Source organism: Paramisgurnus dabryanus, chromosome 9 (assembly GCF_030506205.2).
Source record: "Paramisgurnus dabryanus chromosome 9, PD_genome_1.1, whole genome shotgun sequence".
NCBI classification, from domain to species: Eukaryota; Metazoa; Chordata; class Actinopteri; order Cypriniformes; family Cobitidae; genus Paramisgurnus; species Paramisgurnus dabryanus.
In genome coordinates, this window is record NC_133345.1 from 15,807,733 (window position 1) to 15,822,552 (window position 14,820).

The 14,820-nt window shown below is 37.3% G+C and overlaps 1 protein-coding gene across 2 annotated transcripts in view; it reads right to left on the bottom strand.

The window, feature by feature from the left end:
* Positions 1-14,820, bottom strand: part of spon1a (spondin 1a) — a 208,559-nt gene that overhangs the window by 170,295 nt on the left and 23,444 nt on the right. For both annotated transcript variants that reach the window (XM_065270017.2, XM_065270016.2), the window contains exon 3: positions 6,960-7,093. In XM_065270017.2, coding sequence (XP_065126089.2) covers positions 6,960-7,093 — 134 coding nt within the window. The remainder of the gene's footprint in view (positions 1-6,959; positions 7,094-14,820) is intronic.

Sequence of the window (14,820 nt, forward strand, 5' to 3'; positions counted from 1 at the left end):
TGACCCAGGTACAAACATTGTCTCTGGGATGGTACCATTTAGAAAGGTCCTAATATGTACCATTTTGGCACAGATATTTACCTTTGATGTACCAATATGCACATTTTAGGTACAAAAGTGTACTTTTTTGAAAGGGTACAACCCCAGTGAGAACTTTTGTACATTCTTGTACCCTTTATTCTGAGAATGTACATAGTTAATAATATTTCCATTACCTTTAGTTTTTTTTCTTCTCCTTAAGTACTATATAAACAATTTGAACTGACTTTATTATAAAAAATTATTATAACTTTAAGTAAAACATACAAAAGCATTTGGCTTGGGAATGAATTTAAAAAGATCAAGTGCTGCAGAGACAAGTAAGGTCTCCTCTGAGATAAGTTTTATTTCAGAAATCTCATATGAAATAGTTTGTGCTCTTTCTCATTATAAACCTTCACAGCTGCTTAGACATACACATAGATTTTATGTGTATACTTGTCAATGACAGGAGCTAAAATATGTGGAAATCTGTGGATTTTTCTGCAGTTATCTGTGGGTGTGGATCTCATGTGGGCCTTGTTATCGTTCAAGTTTTGGATTTTGCCCTGTCTCACACCCTGAGAAATCCTTGTTACTGTACTTAAGTAGATTTTTCTAGTATCAATACTTTACTTCACTATTTATTTTTCTGACCACCTTTAAATTTTACTCCTTACATTTTCTCACAAATATCTGTACTTTTTACTTTTTACATGTTCAAACCAGGCTCGTTACTTAAGTAAAAAAATGTACAGTCTTGTTCAAAATAATAGCAGTACAATGTGACTAACCAGAATAATCAAGGGTTTTAGTATATTTTTTATTGCTACGTGGCAAACAAGTTACCAGTACTGTAGGTTCAGTAGATTCTCAGAAAACAAACAAGACCCAGCATTTATGATTTGGGCGTAACGTCAAATAAACCAATCAGAACGCTAGCCAACATTCCCTTTAAACGCAAGGGCGCAAGTTCCATGGCGGGTTGCTATTATTATGACGGATTTACCAGGCGCACGCCAGGAGCGGTTCACAGCCGAGGAGACCGACGTCCTTGTACGGGGGAATCCCACGCTTGCCAGCACAAATCGGGCACGCCGTGTAACGGGAGGTGGATCTGCCTCAGGACCTGACGCTAGCAGAGGACATCGCTGCGTCCACCCTCACCGCTGAAAGGGTTTGGGGGCTTTGAAATCGGACCCAAGAAACGCAAGGTCCAACCCCAAAGTAGAGTAACAAATCATTAAGGTTTCTTATGAAAACATTTAAATTACTATTTACATAAAATAAACGTAATACAGCCACACAACAAACTTATGAAAATATTTTAATCGTTATTTGCATGAGAATTTTTTAACGCAGCCACACAATAAATAAAAACTATCACCACAATGCTCACCACTATGATTCCCCTTATCTCGTGTATTAATATTTTTTAGTGTAACAATTTATGATTTGCAAAAATAACTGTTGCATCTGTGTAGATTAGATGCAAAGTGTATGCGCGTTGTGCACGCTATACATTATGGTCAAGAATGCGCCCTCAAAATAGCATAATGAACAACGCGCAACGCGCCACTGACTTTAAACTTTTTTTTTCTGGTCAGTGGCGCAATTGTTTTTTGAAACTGCAAAATAGCACCAGGGATGGTTTGCGCCGGAACACGCCTCTTTTTTTGCGCTGAACCGCCCAGGAAGCGCAAGTTCATTCCCTAGTTTGTCGACGTGCGTCTGTGGAGGGAAAAACCTGCTGTGCGCCGTTGCAAAATACGAATGATACATGCGTCACTGACAAAGTCAATTGCGCTGGGTGCAAGATAGGGCCCTTTAACTTAAAGGAATATTCAATTTTCTTAAAAGAAAAATCCAAATAATTTACTCACCACCACGTCATCCAAAATGTTGATGTCTTTCTTTGTTCAGTCCAGAAGAAATTATGTTTTTTGAGGAAAACATTGCAGGATTTTTCTAATTTTAATGGACTTTAATGGACACCACCACTTGACTCAACACTCAACAGTTTTTTTCAACAGACTTTCAAAGGACTATAAATGATCCCAAATGAGGCATAAGGGTCTAGCGAATCTAGCGAATCTAGCGAAACGATTGTCATTTTTGACAAGAAAAATAACAAATATACACTTTTAAACCACAACTTCTCGTCTAGATCCCGTCATGAAAGCGTCAGCGTGACCTCACGCAATACGTCATGATGTCAAGAGGTCACAAAGGACGAACGCGAAACTCCGCCTCAGTGTTTACAAGTGTGGATAAAGAGGACCGTTACGATGTTGTTGTATGTGGAATGATACTAATTAATGTCTTTGTGTCAGTTTGCTGTTTACAAAGGTCCGCAAATGTGCGTTTTATATAAGTAACACATTACCTCCCTACGTCACTACGCATTTACGTTAGGTCGCGCTGGACCGGACCTAGATGAAAAGTTGTGGTTAAAAGTGTACATATGTTATTTTTATTGTCAAAAATGACAATCGTTTCGCTAGATAAGACCCTTATGCCTCGTTTGGGATCGTTTATAGTCCTTTGAAACTCCGTTGAAAAAAACTGTTAAAGCTCGGATAGGTAATGTTTGAGAGCTAGCAAAATTAGAAAATGGCACCTCTTCTAAGCTACACCCCCTCTCGTTAGCACTCCGTCCAAAGCTACGCCCCCACAAACATGAACGCGCATCCACAGTCGGAGTCAGCTGCAGGTCACAGGAAAACCGAGTATTTCAACACATTATAGGCATCAACCAAACGACTTCATGTCTCATTCACCTGTAACTCAACTGATTTACACCGACAGAGAATCTAATGTTAGCATTGGGCTAATACTAGCTACAAAAATAGCTACGTTGCCTAACGTAACATTTATCATGGAAATAACAAATCCCCCGAAGCAAAACAAATTATTACCTGTTCAGCAGAAAGACCGCAACCTCGGCATCGCTTTTCAGGCCCTTCAGCTCCCTCAGTTGTCTCCACCGTTCAAATGCTCCACCGATGTTTACGCGAGTTTGTCCTCTGGCTTTATCCAGTACCTGTTTAGTTGCAGCCTTTTCTGCCTCAGATTTTCTTTTTCTAGGTTTTTTATTAGGGCGAGCAGTTACCAGCAAAGCTGGCAGTGGTAGTTTTGGCTGCTTTTTATCTTCCATTGTGCCGGTGCCGCAAACTCCTGCTTACTCGGTGTAGTGTTCAGGGTGACGATGACGTGATTAGTGCACGCAGGGCAGCGCGCGCAGTGGGGCTGGGCCACGAGACATGAAGGCATCTGATTGGTTCTTTACACACGCACCGAATGGCAGTGATTGGTCGGAGTTTTTACTGTCCTGCAGCTGCTACAGAGGTCTGATTGTTTTCATTCCGTTTTCTGAACACATAATGTATTGACTACTCTCAGGATAGAAGGACCATTTCACCCAGTATAATAAAAAATGTATCTGAACAGGATTACCTATGCTAGCTTTAAGTGTTGAGTTAAGTGTTAAGTGGTGGTGTCCATTAACTCTTTCGCCGCCATTGACGAGATATCTTGTCAATCAAGAGAAAACGCTTCCCTGCCAATGACGAGATTTTCCGTCTTTCCGCAATACAGCTATTATTATTCCCCAACTTTTTAAACCCGGAAGTATTGCCCTATGGCAAGCGGATGCATGTCCGTGTCTGTTTTAAAGATCGCTCTGAATGGGATGTCTATGAAAAGTCTGTCACAAAAATGGAATTATCTCTGCTTTTTGCTCAAAATGTGGTGTGTTTTTGCAGAAACCTACCCATATTCAAAAGCTGATTACAAAAGAACCACTGAAGGTAGAATGAAACGTTTTTTTTTTTTTTTTTTTTGAAAGCAGAGGGTCTGTTCTTTCATTTGGTATATTGTATGTTTATATATTTAAAGAAGAACATTTTCTGGAAGGCATTAAACTTTGGTGAAAATCATGAAAAACGCTGGCGCTGGCTGGCAACTTTAAAAAAAAAACGCTGGTGGTGAAAGAGTTAATGTCCATTAAAATGAGAAAAATCCTGCAAAGTTTTCCTCAAAAAACATAATTTCTTCTGGACTGAACAAAGAAAGACATCAACATTTTGGATGACATGGTGTTGAGTAAATAATCTGGATTTTTCTTTTAAGAAAATTGACTATTACTTTAAGTAAACAAGCATAGTCACTACTTTAACTTTTACCAGATTATTTTTAAACCAGAGTACCTGTACTTCTCCTTGAGTAAAGAATGTGTTTACTTTCCTATCTCTGGTCACATCTGAATTTATTAAATGTCATCTGATATCTGTAAACATATTAGTAAAAGCCTTCCCAGTTACATTTGGGGGCTTATGGTGCTTTTGTATCCTTTTCCTCATGACAATGCTCCAGGTTGAAAACTGTGGGAGTGTGCTTTGGAGCCTCCCCCCATGCTACTGAATCCTGCAACTCTCTCTCTCCTGAACCAGCCTCATGTGCACGATCCAGCAATCCTCAAAGCTTCTCAATAGCCATCACCCGGCGATTAAAAACCACTGTAGCCACTCTCAAGTTCTTACTCAAACCTGCCTGAACCTCCAGGGCCTCTCTCAAGCACTCCCAGCTCAGCTGTTCTACTTTACTGAATACTGTAGCACCAAGGCCAAAACCATGTTACCAAAACCAATGGGTGGAAGTTCATCCAGATAGTGTGATACCAACCTGGGAATGTTTTCACTGCACTCATAAAGCACTTTAAACAGTCCTTGTGGTTATTAATTTCCTTCTGAGGACCTTAATGCTTGATGCAGCGTGATAAAGTCACACACGTTTCAAACGACAGATGCTTGGACTGCTCAGTCCACTGAGAAAAAAAAATCATGTTCTTCTATATTGATATCTAAAGCAAGTTTTTGTCATGTCTATTTAACGATTTTCTCTGTTACAATAATGTTATGTATTACGTTATCTTAATTTTAGGGATTATTTCTGGCCTTATGTTCACTTTTTACTTTTTTTAAATCAACAAATACACACAGGTCATCAGTATGTTAAATTTGCAATACAAAAACTGCTGAGCTGCTACATTTGAACTCTGTCCAATGTCATAGGTGAGGAAAAATAAACATAATAAACAATTTGATGTCAGCAAACCAGGAGAGTGAATTGACCTTACCTTGAGTAGATAAATATTACCATAGTAAAAAGCAACAATAGCAAAACACCATTCTCACATAACAAACTCAAGTTTAACCTTAATTGCCACATTTGATTGACAGGTGGAAAACACATTAAAGACTTCTGATTGACTAAACAAAGGATTTGACCTTGACCACTTGTTTTTTAGCTTTTTAAAGACCCTAGTGATATTTCAGCAAGCCTATTTAAGTGATATCTGTTAGGATTTTAGGAATATCTTTGTGTACCATTCTATAAAAGTGATTACTAACAATGAATGGCACATGTATGTTACAGTTTGTTAATGTCTCAGAAACATGTTTTAGAGTTCATGACCCAAGAAAGTAAGAAAGCTAATCAGTAGGGGAGAGCAGGGCACAGCGTAACACTTTTTGGTTTTGGCTCAATCATTAAAAAAATATTTGGGTTTGATTATTCATGTTTTTACACATAACACATATCTCTGCTATAAATTAACACTTGAAGTTTGTTGTTGGGACCTATACTGTTCTCATACATTTACACAGAACGTGACAGAATGTGCAAACATACTCCAGATGTGGGGTTAACTGTAACAGACAGAGGGTTTGTTGTAACACTTCGAAATTTCTAGACAAACTCTAGAAATTTCTATTTAAAAAAGATGTTTCTACGTATCTCCTCATTGTAAGTGAAGCCATATTTAATATAGTCCAACCTCTTTTAACTTGCAAAGTGTTGTTTGTATATTTGAGGGCATGTCAGCTGTCCATGTTTGCAGTTGTCTAATTTGTCTAGCTTTTGCCTAGTGAAATATGGCTTTGTGCCAAAATACTGTAGATTTTAATTGGATGCAGAGCCCTTGACATCAACAGTAACAAACATGGAAAGTCCATCAAGATGCATACATATGTGGGAATTTTATTATTTGCATTTAGTGTTTTTTGTCTGGAACTGGTGCAGAGAATGGATGTATGTATGGAATGATGGAATGGGTGCATCATCAACATATTACTTTGATATTTACATCTCAATATATAACATTTTTTTTTGTAATTTACACACTAAGGGGTGGTATTCCGGACAGGGATTATCTTAAGACAGGACTGTGCTATGACTTAGTTAAATTAGGATATTTAAGTGATTAAAAAAAACATAACTTATGAACAAACACTACTGGTGTGCATTTTGAGACACAACACTTGCACTGATATATTTTTAAGATATGTCAGAGAATATGAGTCAATTGTACAGAATTTAGACAACTTAGTACCAAAATAAGAAGGAATATAAACAGCTGTAGATACTGAAAGATACTGAAGTACAAAAACCTCTACAAATATTTTCAACTTTGCTGATAAAGCACTAGCACTGATATATTTTAAGATATGTCAGAGCAAGTTGTTTTCGATCAAGACAACACTAACATTTAAGTTAGTCTGGGACTTGGTTTAAGCCCTGTTTGGGAAACCACCCCTAAATGTGTTGAGAATTAGTTCCAAATCTGAACACAAAAGGTCTATATTTAAATTCTATATTGTAAATTATTTTAAAGAAAAGCAGTTTGTCAAACACTAGGGGTGTTTTAAAAGAACCAAACCGTGTTCACTCAAAGTGAACCAGAAAAGAAACTAGCTGAATGACCACCTGCGGGTGAGGTCTGTGTAAGGTTCGCTTTTGGGTCCTTTTAGGTGGGTCTGAGATCACTTGGTTTGTTCACATATACACACTGAACTGGTCCGAGAGCGTTTGGAAGGCTCAAACAAAGCCCTTTAGAATCACCACTAGATTGTTGGATCCCCTAAAATGATGAAATAACTCACTTCAGAAGTACACAGCCACTGCCTGAGGGGGGCGCTGTCCAGAACACCTGTATTCTGGTCCTTCTGCGCGGCGTGCTTTCTGTCACTGCTGGAGGACAGTTGGTCATAAACTGTGTGTCTTCCTCGTCAATGATCTGCAGAGCACACAGATATAAAAACATATCATTACAAATGTGTTTCTCCAGTTTCTTTGGAGCAAATAATCAAAAGTTCAGTGAAAGATTGTGTCTCTTCAAATCAAACATAAAGTTTCTCTTTATTGCTAAAACACTAAACTTCATTCTTTGACCCAAATGCCTAGTGGACAAAAATTTGGTAGATGATGAGTAGTGTGTGGGAAGTGATTGGTGAGGAGAAAGTGTGCTAAAGGTGGAAGATGAGGAGGAAGAGTGCGCAAGAGAGGTGACAGATAAGTAGGAAGAGGACGAAGAAGAGCAGAAACCTAGAGGCAATGAAACAAGTCTGTGGTGTGAAGTGTTGTCAACAATAACAATAACTTTATGCTCATTTACCTTCAATGGCATTAACTAATATTGCATATTTCTTTACAAAAAATGCTTGTAATTGTTGACTCATTCACTCAAATTGTGCCCTGGGTCTTGACCTTTGATTTTTGTTGTGCACACATGTCTTTAGAGTTTCTTGGTGCTGTGGGTCCATCATTGCCCTGTATTTTGTGATAGTTAATGGAGTCTTGATTCCTCTATTGTACTTGATGATTTTTGCCATCCGATTGGGTCCTGACTAGGGCTGTCAAAAGATTAATCGCGATTAATCGCATCCAAAATAAAAGTTTGTGTTTACATAACATATGTGTGTGTACTGTGTATAATTATTATTTATATATAAAAACACACCCAATCATGTATATATTTAAGAAAAAATTGTTATATTTATATATAAAATATTTATATTTATATATAATATAAATTATAGAAATGTATATACAGTATTTAAATGCAAATATTTCTTAAATATATACATGAATGTGTGTGTATTTATATATACATAATATTTATACACAGTACACACACATATGCTATGTAAACACAAACTTTTATGTTGGATGCGATTAATCGCGATTAATCTTTTGACAGCCCTAGTCCTGACTTTTATGCTCCATATGTCATGTTCATGTCTTGTGTTGTTTTGTGAAGTGTTGCGTTGTGTAATTAGGTCATTATTTAGGGGAATTTAAATAAAAAACATGATGGATAAAAATAGGCAGTGACATAAATGTCACAACTTAGTAATAGTGACAGATTATGATCACTTGAGCTCAACCTTCACCAAACAACAAGGGAGATGATGGATTTGATTTGACAAGAAGGTCAATATGCTTAATAGAAAGTGAAACATTGAAGGTGCCCTGAAGTAGAAAGCATCAAGAGCAAAATATAAAATGACTTTATTGGTAGACTGGTCCCCATGGTTAACTTTTCATAACCTATGACTTTTATTTCCTAAGACCAGGATGTCACATACGTGGACATCACATTTTTTGGTTGTTGCAGCATAACAATTCTGTGTAACTGAAACCTGTTGTACACAAATGTGGATAATTGCACTGCTTTATGTTCAAAGAAAAATATTTGGTTATTATTTTTATTGGTTCTTCCCAACTTCAAAATAGCTGGAAGAAATCTGAATAAAAAGACGAACCAAACCTCGGGTCTTAAGAGGTTAAAGATGAACACAAAATGCAAATCTTTGCAAAACCAAGTAACCATGGGAGATTCCAGACACACAATAGTGTTTTCATATGAGACAGTGGTGTGTAAGGTCTGATTAGTGGTTGTTACTAACAACAACCAAGCTAAAACTTCTGTTTAAACCAAGAACAAATAAACAGAAGTCAAGAAAGGATTTCAGTGAAAGAAGTCACATGTTCAAACCTGCTAACATTTCTTTAATAAAGCATTTTAATAAAGCTTACATTTTTAGACAGAGAAGTGTAATGTGCAACTGAGAAAATCACTGATTTATCCAGTTAATTAAATACTTTGCAAAAGAAAGGTCTTTATCTCATTTAATGTTCTTTTTTGTATTTGGTATTGATTTAAAAAAGCAATATATGCAATATTTCATTACAAAAGAATAACAAAGCTGGCATCAGAGCAAAAGCAGTTGCGTTATATTAAATAACACTTAAAGGAAGACCGTAAATCCTCTAATATTGGCCTGTATTCCATTAGCGGCCGGGTCTCTAACATTGGCCGGTCTTGTTGTCGGCGGAGGTAAATAAAGGCCGGTCTCTAATAGTGGCCGGGGCTATTATTAGAAGTAACATTTTTCTGGGCAGGCCACAACATTATGCTTGTCATACATGTAAATACCACAGGGGGGCAATGTTTGCTCACGAATCCAAGCCATCGCTACGGTAGCCTGGTCATGTCAATAAATCAATCACTTCGCGTTTGAGGTTTGACTCGCACGTGAGACTTCAGTCAACATTAGGCTTGTTTGAGATGAGCAAATTCTGCGCAGAATCGATCACCGGTGATCAGCGCAAGATGCATTCCGGTTAGAAAAGTGTCCGACTTACGTCCGACTTGCTCTGATGTCACGCTGACGTGTACAAAATAACTCTCGCGATGGAGAGGCGGGCTCGTCGGATTCTACAGCCGAGCGCAGTTGCTCTCCACCGACTGCGTTGACGAAAAGCACGATGGGAAAAGACTTGCTGACGACATAGCTTAATGCTGATTTGCCCGGGAATGTCAGCTGATGACTTTTTAATTCTAAAAACTCCACTTCCTGCAGTAGTTTTTATATTTATTCAACTTGTTCTTGACTTATGACATTTATATTATTAATAAATTCCTTTAAACTTTTATATTGGTGTTGTATTATTTGTACAGTGTGCTGTTTATATTTCACACAGAAACGAATTTGTATTACGTCTAGACTTAGATTACATCCTAACATTTACTAAGAAGCCTTTTCCAATAATGAACAGTTCAGCTTTGTTGATTCTCCTTATAAACATCTTAATGTAAATGCATTTGTTGGTTTTTCAGTTGCATCTATTTAATCCGCGATAAAATACGCGAACGCGATCTCTTCCATTGGTGACGTTTGCAGTCAACAACACTGCGAGATTCATGAAGCGTCCGGCTTGCCTCCACTTTTTTTACTCCTCCCCTCACTGCAGCCGGCTACTCTCGCCTATATTTCAGGCGAGGCAAGCTGCATCTCAAACAAGCCTATTGTTTACCATGGCAGCTGCGGAGCCAAAGAGGAAGAGGAGGAAACTGAGGAGGAGGAGGAGGATTAAACAGAATTGGAGGATTTTTTTTACTTCAAACCAAACGAAACCGGACACACAACAACATGACATAGGACTATAATTGAACGATCTGAGGATGGTTAAACTTTGGAGTGGTAAGGTGTCTAAACCAGCAAGTTGCCTTTTGTTATGAATACCGGTAGCCTAATTATCACAGTGTATGGTTAAATGTTTAAAATGCACCACCGTTATGTTTGCTATGTTTTTGCCAGTAGCCTGAATTACCGTTATTTTTTGTAAATGTTCTGTATGCATACCATAATGTTATATGGTAACTGTACATTTTCCATAAATGAACCTAGTATTTAATAGGTTCAAATTGACACAAAATCTCGTTTTTATTCATTCTACTGGTAGTCCGTTTTGCTCAAATAGAAATAAAGGCCTGTCTCTAATTCTGGCCTCCTTCCAATAAAGGCCTGGGTCGCGATGTGCTTAAGTAAAATAAAGGCCCGGGCCTATATTAGAGGATTTACGGTAGTTCACTAAAAACATAAAGGATGTTTAGTATATAGCTTAGTTTCTTTCACTGAACACAACTGAACATTTTTGTTACAATATGTAACTTATGTACGTAAATAATAGTAATATTAACAATGATAATAACCTTTATTTTCTATAGCCCCTTTAAATATACATCTCAAAGCACTGTAAAGAAACAATTAAAACAACAAAGATAGAGCACACAGAAATATTAAAATTAAAGAGACACAATACACTTTAAAAACAATAAATCAATTAAAAGGTAACCTAAAAAAATAGTTTTAATCTGAGATTTAAAAATACCAAAAGATTTAGATTGCTTAATCTCAATCGATAAAGAATTCCAAAGTTTGGAGCTAATGAAGAAAAGCCCAGTGTCAAATTAATCTTAAACGTGTTGAGGGAACAGTTTTAAAGACCAGTTTCCGAAGAACGAAAATCACATTTTGGAGTATATGGAATTAAATCTCTGTCAAATACTGAGGTGCCAACACATGCAAAGCCTTGTAAGTAAGCATCAAAATTTTGAAGTCCACCCTAAAACTAATGGGAAGCCAGTGCAAAGACTTTAAAACGGGAGTAATATGGTCTCGTATAGTAGTTCTAGTAAGTATTCTGGCAACCAAATTTAGCAAAACCTGCATTTTGTTTAAGGTAGCTTTTGACACACCAGCTAACAAGACATTACAGGAATCAATACTGGAAAACACAAAAGTGACAATCTCTCAGCAATAGTAAACAACAGCTTTGGACGCAATCCGGCAATATTTCTAAGATGGAAGAATAAAATTTTAACAGTATTCAGAACATGAGGCTCAAACTTTAGATTGGACACAAAAATTACTCCTAGATTCCTCAATTTTGTTTGAAACTACACATTTGAACCACCAAGAGTTAGAGTGACCGGCTCTGCTTTGCGTAGTTTGTGGGGGAACCATCAAGCATAATCTCAGTCTTTTTACTGGTAAGACAAAGAAAATATCTGTCATCCATTCTTTCATCTTAAAAATACACTTAGAAAGAAAATTAACAAGCAAAATTTCATTAGTTCTAAAATGAATGTAGAACTGGGTATCAATTTTAAAACAAGTGATCTCAAAAGCTGGCCAAGAAGAGAAACATAAATATTAAAAAGAAGAGGGCCCAAAATTGACCCCTGGGGGATGCCAGACTGCACAACATTAACCTCAGATCTAAATGCACCCATTGCACATACTGCTTTCAATCAAAAAGGTACAACCCCAAAAACAGTTTAAAGATGAGTAATCAAAATTGAGCACTGAGATCAAGTAGGATCAAAACTGAAAGACAGCCTGAATCTGAGGCGATTAACAATACATTGGTGACCCTAACCAGAGCTGTTTTTGTACTCTGTCATTTACGAAAGCCTGATTCCAGAGGTAAGAGATTGTTTTCAGTTAAATGAGAAATTAACTGAGAAGCAACCACTCGCTCCATACGTTTAGCAAGAAAAGTGAGATTAGATATGGGACAGAAATTAGTGAAGTTCTCAATATTTTACTTTTTAGGCACAGGGATAATTGCAGCGGTTTTAAAAGCTGTTGATACAACCCCAGTACACAGATAGTTGTTTATAATACTCAGAAAAATGCACACAAAGAAGCAAAACGTGACTGAAACAGATCAAATGGAATGGGATGTAGTAAAGAAGTGGGTGCTTTTTTATTTTTGAGACCTCTGCTAAAAGAGAATATGAGTCGATTAGACAGAATTTAGACAACTTGGTACCAAAATAAGAAGGAATATAAACAGCAGTAGAAGATAATGAAGTGTAAGTACAAAAATCTACAAAACTTACATAACTTATTACAGAGATGATCAGAAGCAGTAACATTAGAGACAGTTTTGTGATTCAACAATTTGTTAATTTAGTTAAAACGTTGTCAACAAGCATCTTAGAAAAAGTAGTAAGATCAGCAGGAGTAAGATCATTAAAAAGAAGACTGTCCGAATGTGTGTGCCAGTTTTTCTTTTATAATCATGTCAGATAAAACTACCACTTTATTGTTGACAAACAAGCATTAAAACACTTCAAAACCTCCCGTGAATGCTCTTTGTATGTTAGCACAGCCAAGTTGTAATGGCTATTTCCAACAGGTTTATACACCAGCCTTTGGTGTTTGCGAATAAATGCAGAATAGAAACAGCATCAGATAAAAACATATAACACGGCACCGTGAGGAGGACTGTAAGTAGCCCTTACGCCAGAGTATTTCAACATCATCACAGTTAGCATAAGTATCATCGGTATCATGCATAGGTATCATGTTTCAGTTTCAGCAGTTGGCAAACAGTATACTTTAGTGCCATGCGGGAGAAATCCACACTAATAGCAGCCTCGCAGAAGTGGTAATCCAGAGGAGGGCACAAGGAAAGTTTGTTCCAGCAACAGACGTTCAAAATTAGGAACAAACGGCCAACAGGTGAAACTAAAATGCACATGGTAAATACAATAGTTTGAAAGGTTATTCAACCTATAAACTTCCTCAATCTTCAAATGCTCCAAAACTATTTTCTAAAAACAAACAAACAAAATAAACAGAACGGGAGAGAGGAGCAACAGCCAAAACGCAAAAAGATAGGAATTCACATACATCTTGAATGGCATAAGGCAGTGGTTCTCAACTACAGTCCTCGGGACCCACTGCTCTGCATATTGTGCATGTCTCCCTTATTTAACACACCTGATTCAGATCATCAGCTCGTTAGGATAGATTCCATGAATTGAACTGAGTGTGTCAGATATGAGAGACATCCAAAATGTGCAGAGTAGTGGGTCCCGAGGACTGGAGTTGAGAACCACTGGCATAAGGGAAAGTAAATTTTAAGAGAATGAGCTATTCCTTTAGGTTAAACAAAACTTAAAGCAGAAATGCAATATAAAAATGATTTAGCTATTGTAAATACACCTGTGAGCTAGGGCTGCAGGATAAATTGCATGCGATAGTCATGTGCATCTCATCAGTGAAGTTGGATTCTTGATTAATAGTAAATCGCCATTACCTGTTTTTAAATGGAGCACCATTTACTGCACAAAGCCGTAGTACACTTACAAGCTGGGCCATATCACATTCAATATCACAGGTTATATGTCCATGATAATAAATGCAATTTGCCCCGATTGTCAGTGTGAGCACATATCATCTGCAATCTATATATCTATATAACAGTACAGTGGAAAATCCTGAGTTGTAGCTGCTTGGCAAATATAAATACGATAAAGATAACACGGAGTCTACACTGGAGGCAAGTCAATAATATCCTATAATAATAAATGAAGCTATTTAGACTTATGCTGCATAACGAAGCATCGATATTACTTTGTTTGCACAGATCTGCAAAAATGATTAAAGTTCTGTATTATGTGTGCCAGTCCATTAGTTGGCGATTTTAATTTATAAAGAAACACTACACACCTGCACGCATACACTCTTAAAATGGCTAGGTTCTTTTTGAAAAACACATGCTGGGTTAAAAATGCTCCAATGTTGGGTTACAAATAATTCTATTGGCACTTTTTTGACGTGTTTTTCACTGTGTATAGTACCAAGTACCCAATACGTAGTATCACCTCGGTAGAGGTTCCAAGCAAGCCGTACTGATACTAAAAGTGACGTGTAAATGGCAGATCACTGATTGGTTAGAGAAAATTGTCACTATCAGCGTCATTCCTGAATATTAGCCTACTGTCGTGCATCATAGATGTCGTCATCTTTGCTTTGTTGTACAAGTTCCTAAACCCCTTTTTTGGCTGTGTAAAACATTCACATGCAGAGAATCAAGAACAGCATTCTATCAATATGCTTGTTGCTCCCATGTTGAGCTATGGCAGTAAACTCAATGGAAAAAGCAAACCGAGCCAAAGTAAAGCGAGTTGATCCCAGCCGCATAGTATTGAGTCACGTTATACCACACAATGAAAAAGTGACGTTTGACACTTTACAAGAATGCTTTAGTACCTTCAGTTCTGAAAAGCATTAGCCTGACCTTTGATCTTAACTGCCCTGACCTTTACCATTTGGTTGACTGATTGCAAACAATCAATGTCTGTCATCAAACCCAGCCGGT